This window comes from Ipomoea triloba, chromosome 1 (assembly GCF_003576645.1).
Source record: "Ipomoea triloba cultivar NCNSP0323 chromosome 1, ASM357664v1".
NCBI classification, from domain to species: Eukaryota; Viridiplantae; Streptophyta; class Magnoliopsida; order Solanales; family Convolvulaceae; genus Ipomoea; species Ipomoea triloba.
This window is the reverse complement of record NC_044916.1, coordinates 6,936,550-6,945,378: the sequence shown is the minus strand read 5'-3', so window position 1 is coordinate 6,945,378 and position 8,829 is coordinate 6,936,550. Positions and strand designations below refer to the sequence as shown.

At 30.6% G+C, this 8,829-nt stretch overlaps 2 protein-coding genes across 2 annotated transcripts; one reads left to right on the top strand and one right to left on the bottom strand.

The window, feature by feature from the left end:
• Positions 1–4,976: 4,976 nt before the first annotated feature.
• LOC116020374 (agamous-like MADS-box protein AGL61) lies at positions 4,977–7,701 on the bottom strand. Its single transcript, XM_031260879.1, has 3 exons — positions 7,618–7,701; positions 5,348–5,471; positions 4,977–5,275 (listed from the first exon to the last, which is right to left on the bottom strand). Exons 1-3 carry the CDS (start codon positions 7,699–7,701, stop codon positions 4,977–4,979), a joined length of 507 nt encoding a protein of 168 aa, XP_031116739.1.
• Positions 7,702–7,767: 66 nt separating this feature from the next.
• Positions 7,768–8,538, top strand: LOC115998580 (18.8 kDa class II heat shock protein). The gene has a single exon (XM_031238188.1). The coding sequence runs from the start codon at positions 7,850–7,852 to the stop codon at positions 8,354–8,356; it is 507 nt and encodes a 168-aa protein (XP_031094048.1). The 5' UTR covers positions 7,768–7,849; the 3' UTR covers positions 8,357–8,538.
• Positions 8,539–8,829: the final 291 nt, after the last annotated feature.

Below are 8,829 nucleotides of genomic sequence, written 5' to 3'. Positions count from 1 at the left end.
ATGTAACTAACTTTATAGTGTCATCTTTTATGAGTGATTAGTCAAATGAAAGTTAAGATTAATTTCATATGAGGTTTTTAAGGTCTTATCAAAAAAAGATTTCAATGACAATGCACATTACCAAGTCAAGAAATACTCAATAATTTAGAAGGTGTGTTCCCGCTAAACTTAAGTCGTTGATGTATCCTCCAAAACTTACTTGTTGACACCCAAAGTACTTGGTACAATTTGATTACATACCATTACCGGAGTACAAGGTAATTAGCCTATGTAGATAACAAATTCATACTAAGTTTAATCTTCTCATGCACTTAGTTTAATTCTACATTTGTAATGTTCCGCTTACAGAGTTCCATTGCACATTGGTCATATTTGGAGCCGGATTTAACACATTGAAAACATAAATTTAAGACAAGTGATGATTATAGCAATTTGTTGATCATATATATATCAATCTTTCAAGGACTAACATAAGATCTATGGATCTTTGTCGATCAAACATTCACTATCGAGGTTTTGGTTTAAAGGGTAACATCGAAAAATTAGTACTTTTAATTTACCTTTTCTAGAAAAATATATTTCACACACAAAGATGTAGAGATTAAGTATATTGATAGCATAGAATTTCTAAGCTATCAATATACTTAATCTCTACATCTTTGTGGGTGAAATATATTTTTCTTGAAAATGTCTAGCAATAATAGCAATGATAGAATGGGTAGTGGTCTATTTATAGTTGGGTGTTCTTGTTATTCCTTGAACACTTTTTAATTCGATATTATATATCAAAAATTTATTACGGTATTAAAATAAATACAAATTAAATTGGAACATTACAGCTCAACGAACCATAAAGATTTTCAACACTTGATATGACAGATCTTCAATGTGTAATAATCAATAAAGATTTTTACAACTTGGTATGTCTAATCGTAATTAAATTCGTAATAATATAATGAAAATATTAAATGCCAATTCATGTGTTGGTAGGTAAGATCTAGAATTTGTAATATAATAGAAATTTTTGCTGACATATAAAATATGTAATTAATATAAAAATTTATATATTAATTATTCGGGATTGTATATTGTGTTTCTTCTTAATCCGTATAGGCATGGACCCAACCATTCAAAAATTTCAACTGATGCCATACACCACAAAAAAAAAAACATTAAAAAGAACACCGATTTTCGATCACAAATTGGTATGTCGGATCTTAAATTCATAATAATGTAATAGAAATTATAATGCTCTTGAGTTGGTAGTTAAGAGATCTAGAATTAGTAATAAAATGAAAATATTGATTGTCATATAAAATATGTAATTAATATTAAAATGAATTTATTAACTATTCGGGGTTTTATATTGTAACGGCTTCTTAATCGATATAGCCATGGACCCAACAATTCAAAAATCACAACTAACGCCATACACTGCAAAACTAAAAAAAAATGCTAATTTTCACAACTTGGTAAGTCAGATCTTAAATTCGTAATAATATAATGAAAATATATAACGGCAGCTCATGCATTGGAGTGTTGTTATATAACGGCAGTTAATGCAGGAAAGCGTATAATTATTATTATTTTTAAAAAAAAGTTATTCTATTGTAAATGAGATGGGATAATTAGAGAAATAATAATATATATTATTCTTTACTTTTTATTTGTCTTTAAGAAGTAATCAAATGGTGGAAGCCAGTGTGAGCATCTACATGTTCAAAAGGTATACATCTATAACAATCCTATTAGGATTGGAGTGTTGTTATCTTATTCCCAATCATTTTATTTATACCGTTCTTACTCGTCTCTTATTAGTGTTGTTGTACTTTCACGAGTTTTCACGAGAAGTAAAATTCTTCCATGAGAAAACAAAAATACTTATTGTACGCTTAATCAATAATTTCTTATTGTTATGTGCTGTGGAAGCTTGTCTTTTTTTTCTCTCTTCTTATTTTTAAATAGGTAAAAAATAAAACGTTATCGATATATTGACGATTGATGAGTCTAGCTTCATGAGAAACTACCACAATAATTTATTATATCTAAAAATGGTATTGTAATATAATACTCCATATCATTTAATTACTACCCAAAAAAATGTCTTTGTTGATGGCATTCCACTGTTTTTTTTTCCTTTCATTTGATGTATATTGTAACACCCCCTTTTTTCACTACCGAAAATACGGGTATAATTTAAATTTTTTTTATACAACAACTAAAAGGAAAAAGGGGTGTTATGCCACGTTCGAGTATCTCTCTTATACTCAAACGCACAGGCAAAACCTACTACCAAAATTACTATTACAATGGTGGAATTCCTAATGGTACAATAAAATCTTTATACAACGATTCACTCTCATGCCAAGTGTCATGCCAAATATTTCCTGCAAAAACACTATGGTAGAAACAAAGTCAGCACGACGGCGGGTAAGACATACTCTACCCCGTAAAACATTTTGCACATAGCACATAGCACTTTGGAGCACATATATTTCCACATAATAAATTTAACCCCTTAATATATTCTTAATCTCATAAAACAATAATCTTTAATCCATTAGAAATATAACTTGAGGAAATCACACATTCAAATATGTATAAAAATACATATCAAAATATCTATACATTTCTAAGAGATAAAGTCATTGCCTATTCATAATCCAAAATATCTCAACCACTATTTCCTCAAGATTCACCATATACAATCTTTATCTCAATCTTTTCATATAACAATTTCCTCAATATATATCATAATATCATCTTTATCTTTAACTTTTCCATATAACAGTTTCTTCAAGAATATCATAATATCATCATTACTCAAAATTTCTTTAAATCATAACTTATTCACCAAAGAGAGAATTCCATCCCTCAAAATAAATTCCAAAGTAATAATTCCAATATCTCAAAATAATTATCAAAGAGATAATTCCAATATCTCAAAATAAATACCAAAGAGATAATCTACATCTCTCAAAATAACCACCAAATAGAGAGTACCCAAACTCTCACAATAACCACCAAAGATAATTCTTCAAATAATTGATTAAACTTTTCATATATCCAAAAATAGTTATTATATAAAATATCAAGGAGGAATGGATCCAAATGGAAAGTTTCAACTTCCAAACCAATACCAAACCAACCGGACGAATCCACGAACCGGTGGCCAAAACCAAATCCAAACCAACCGAACGAATCCACGAACCGGTGGCCAAAACCAAATAGAGAGATCTCAACTTTCATCATCATAATCATAATCATAATAATAATAGTCATAAAGGATAGTTCAAAACCTTCAAGTATCACCACCCTCCGGGACAAAATATATAAATAACCATATCCTTCAAAATATCATATCTTACATCTATAACCCAAAATTACTTATTCAATGTCATATCTTATGTCTATAACCTTCATATTCATAATATCCACTTACCAATATTTTCCTTTTCATAATCCATATACCAATAATTTCATCACCAAATCTCTTCAACATCATAATTTCATTACTTATCATAATCCCTATAAATCTAATAATTTCACTAACAATCACAAGAACAAACAATATGTATTCACATCAAATACTTTCATAAGACATGTACTCACATTTTCACAAAATCATTTAAACATAATATCACATAAGCACATATTAAATATTTTCATTTGGGGTAAAATAAATTTTGGATATACATAAATCTTACATATAACCAACTCTTCTACTTCACTTGCCCAATTCTTCTCCCACACATATATGATTTCTCTCCTCACTTCTCCTGATTTTTCCTCCCCACACAACCCATCTATTTATAGGCAAAAGGGAAAGGAAGACAAATCTTGAAGAGAAAGACATATGGGATAAGAATGAAGAAACTTGGAGATCAAGTCTCTATTTATAGCAACTCTAAATTAATTTAATACAAGCATGCATGTGGTGTAGGGAGTTGCCAAGTGTCAAATTTCTATGGTAACTCAAGGAAAATATATTTGGCTAAACTGTTAAGGGTTAAAACAGATATGGTTACGGTAGGAAATAATTTAGGTAGGGGTAAATTCGAAACCAAAATTATCCTGGACTCCGTTCTAACCTTAATTTCTAAAATCGGGTAATGTTCGGTATATCGCGAAATACAGCGATGCTACGGTCGAAATAAATTTTCACTATTATGGGCTAATTTAATTAAATACGAAATTCAAGGTTAATGGTATGGTGACTAATAACCCACTTCCTAGGACAATACAGAACACATACTCCTAAAATTTTTACGTTAGAAAAATTAGAGAATTATAAATGGGCCAAAAAAATTGGGCTAAAATAATTACTTTGGAATTGGGCTAAAGTTAGGTTCAGAACAATACGAAATAATCACATTTGGGTTTAGGGATTTAAGTAGTAAAATAAAAAAATAAGTTGACCCAATGCCCATAACAAAATAGTTAGATTTATATAAAATAATAATAATAATCCCTTTTTGAAAATATTTATTAAAATAATAATGTTAGGAAAATTCGGGGTATTACATATATAATGCGTGTTAATAATAGTTCTATAGTTGCACATGTATTTTGGCCTTTTACTTAGTTTCCATTGTAAGGTAAAAATAAAAGAGGTAATTACTCAAATAATTTTGTCCTTAATTTTCATAATATTGTATGTATACTCAAGAGATTTTTCTCGTAATTAATTAATTAAAATATCAAAATTCTAACTTGAAGAATATTAAATGATATCAAGAAGGACGCACATATTCGTTCATATTATCTCTTAATCGATCATCTCTAATAACTTTTCCAAAACATAATAAAATGCATACAAAACATATAGATATAGTGAAATAAAATTCATAAAAATCTTATTCCTTGGCTTCTAATTAGGTCCCTCTATGAGAATCATCATCATTTGATTCTTGATATCTAGCTCTTTATAGGGCACTAGCTCCACCACTTAGGCCAACATCGTCATTTGCTCCAAATTACGAATAGCCAAAGAAGCTGCCACTACCTATTTGAGCAATCTTAGCTTGGGCATGAACTTTCATTAGCTTTTGCACAACATGAGATCGAAGCATGTCGATGTTGTGTTTCATGGATTGTAGCTCGGATAATGAAAGTTCAGAAATAGGAGGCCTGACCTTTTCAGCCTCACGCAAAGCTTGATTTATTTTCATTTCTTCTTCAATTTTCATTTCAAGGTAAGTAATTTGGGAAGACAAGATTTGCATCACGGCTTCACGGTGAGTGCGGAAGTTTTGTTCGACTGAGTTGGGTTGTGCTGTAGGATTAGCACCAAAATATTTGGTTAAGATCGCATCCATACTAGGGTTGTTGAGAGTTTAAGGCTTGCCAGAAGGCGAAAAAATCACCAACAAAATCTTCACACCGCATAGTGTGGATATCACATTGGCCTTCTTGATAAGGCCATTGCGGCGTTTCGAAGAGGTGACATTACGATTAGTATCACTTTCAATCTAGATAGGGGAATCCTTTCCCTACCTCTACTCGCCCTTCTATTGCTATTATTGCTATACATTTTCAAGAAAAATATATTTCACTCACAAAGATGTAGAGATTAAGTATATTGATATCATAGAATTTGTATTTTTTTTTTTGAGAGTAATAGCATAGAATTTGTATGCTATCAATATACTCAATCTCTACATCTTTGTGTGTGAAATATATTTTTCTTGAAAATGTCTAGCGATAATAGCAATGATAGAATGGGTAGTGGTCTATTTATAGTTGGGCGTCCTTGTTATTCATTGAACACTTTTCAATTCGATGTAATACATCAGAAATTTATTATGGTATTAAAATAAATACAAATTAAATTGGAACATTCCAGCTCAACGAACTATAAAGATTTTCAACACTTGATATGACAGATCTTCAATATTTTTATAATCAATAAAGATTTTTACAACTTGGTATGTCGGATCTTAATTAAATTCGTAATAATATAATGAAAATATTAAATGCCCAGCTCATGTGTTGGTAGGTAAGATCCAGAATTTGTAATATAATTGAAATTTTTGCTGACATATAAAATATGTAATTAATATAAAAATGTATTTATTAGTTATTTGTGATTGTATATTGTGTTTCTTCTTAATCCGTATAGGCATGGACCCAACCATTCAAAAATTTAACCTGAAGACATACACCTCAAAAAAATAATAATAATAATTAAAAACAACCCCAATTTTTTATCACAAATTGAAAAATATTGAAGTCTTCTATAATACAATTTTGTATAAATTTCTAACTAAACCATTATTCTACCAAAAACAACATTATATAAACACATCCCCTTCTCACGGGTATTCACCCAAAACTAAACCTAACATATTATGCAACACACCATCTACTTGACATTCTATAGGTATGATTGTCAAAATATTATTATGCTAATTCTATTATTTGTATTTGTACTCATAATGATTACAGTTAAAAAAAATATCAATGATGGTATACTCATTAATTAGTATAACTTCAATATCGTTATGTAAATATATCTATTGTATAATCTGTTCATCTATATTTGTATCCTTGTATGTAATGTTGTGGTTCTCATTATATTCCTCTATAATCTACACATTTTAGTTACTCCTAACTCCCTAATCTATGGTTTTTGAATTTATGTTGTGGTTCCCATTATATTATTTCGTAACATCCTTTATGAACATATTTTCCATGGCACAAGGATATTAGTCATGACAAATGCTGTAAAGTTAATTGATATTGGGCTGGAGTTGTACAGTTCATGTCATTAAGAAAAACGAATAAAAAAATGCTAGTGGAACATCTGAGAAAAAGTATATGTTCATCGTACTTGAGGATGAAACAGTAAGTAAATAGTAAAAAATTTATCCCTTTATTATTATTATTTTTTTAATCATTATTAGTATTATTATTATTATTATGAAGATGCTCTCATTCATCACCAACATCATTGTAAATGCTATATCTAAATGCAAGGAACTCAGGTTCAATCAATAGTGTTTGATAATGACATTGGAATGTATGGTATCACTTTACAAACCAACAAATAGTGCATCATCTCAAATGTCATTGTCAAACCTGTCCGAACGAACTATAAAATACTTGATCACAAATACAATTACACGTGGATCTTAAATTGTCGGACCGGTGTCCAAACAGTGACAATGATGAAACGTCATTTACTCCCATATAAGTGGTTTATTTGTTTCTACTTACTTTAGTTGCAATTTATCTATTTATAATTTCGTTATGTTTTATTAAAATATATAAGCATCGAGACTATTTCTTTGATTTTTATTAATTTAGCATTTTTTTTATCTCTTATTATTATATGACTACTTTAACCAATTAAGGAACACTAATTTAAAAATACGAATTGATTTAATCGCGCAACGCACGTGTGGTAACTAGTTTATACATAAAAGAGAAAAGTAACCACTATACTTTTAAAATAATTGAGAAACTAATATAGACACATAATTCAAAGGAAAAAAAAAACTTTAAATATATAATTAAATAAAAAAAAAAGTGATATTTTCCCTTCATATTATAACAATTGATCGATCTTGGATATAGCCCAAGCCCAACATTAAGCTTTAAATCTTATTCCAGAACATCCTTATTCTCATGGTCTAACCCATTCTTGATTATTCCAGAAGAGGACAGATCATTCCTCTCTCCAAAAGCAGAAATATACATTTTCATAAACCAGAAGCTTCTGGCAACTCCACTCCCTTCTCTCTCTCTATATATTTATATATACAACCTCATCTACTCGTGGAAGTCGACAATCAAAAATCAAAACTATCAACCAATCAGCTTTAAAATTGAAGCACCATTTACCTAAATGGATCTCAGGAACTTTGGCCTATCCAACATGGGGTTAGAATCGCAGCTCCTCTCAACCCTCCAAGACATGCTCGACTTCGCCGACGACCACGAAAAGCCGGCCGGGTCACACCACAACAACCCATCCCGGGCCTACGTCCTGGACGCGAAGGCGATGGCGGCGACCCCGGCCGACGTGAAGGAGTACCCGAATTCCTACGTGTTCATCGTGGACATGCCGGGGGTGAAGGCCGCGGAAATCAAGGTGCAGGTGGAAGACGACAACGTTTTGGTGGTGAGCGGGGAGCGGAAGCGGAAGAGGGAGAAAGACGAGAAGGATGGGGTGAAGTATTTGAGGATGGAACGGAGGGTGGGGAAGTTTATGAGGAAATTTGTGCTGCCGGAGAATGCCAACGTGGAGGCGATAAATGCGGTTTATAAGGACGGGGTGTTGCAGGTGACGGTGGAGAAATTGCCGCCGCCGGAGCCTAAGAAGCCCAAGACAGTTGAAGTTAAGGTTGCGTAGGAGAAGAAGACGTCGAATGCATATATGTGCTAGTGTAATGGGTTTAACGGAGTAATTAAAAAGCTTTGCTGCTTTGGTGTGTTTCTTCCAGATGTGTTTTCTCACTTTTATGTAATATGTACTAAGATCTAAATATATTTGAGTTTTTGAAGGAGTTTTACTACATGTAATTTCTATTTTTACTTTCATATTTTACTTCCTTATTTTTTCTTCCGTTGCAATGAATAATTAATTATTTTTATTTTGTGGGTCTCAAAAAAAAATATTAAATATTAATATTTTGTAAGAGGGAGTAAAAATTGAGAATTTAATCTATATCTATATATATATATATATATATATATATATATATATATATATATATATATTAAAACAGAAGTGCTAGCTTTCCCGCTTATTTTAGTCCAAAAATTTTGAAATCGGTCAACATAAAATATTATATAATAATTACTTATAAGAAATTCTAGTCTTCC

Excerpts from the sequence above, each read along its gene's own strand:
- LOC116020374 (XM_031260879.1), bottom strand. The coding sequence starts at position 7,701 with ATGTATATTTCTGCTTTTGGAGAGAGGAATGATCTGTCCTCTTCTGGA. Across the intron at positions 5,472-7,617 it reads TAGACCATGAGAATAAGGAT|ATTGAAAGTGATACTAATCG; the intron begins GTTCTGGAATAA and ends TCCCCTATCTAG. Across the intron at positions 5,276-5,347 it reads GGTGATTTTTTCGCCTTCTG|CACAACCCAACTCAGTCGAA; the intron begins GCAAGCCTTAAA and ends CTAATCCTACAG.
- LOC115998580 (XM_031238188.1), top strand. The coding sequence starts at position 7,850 with ATGGATCTCAGGAACTTTGGCCTATCCAACATGGGGTTAGAATCGCAG.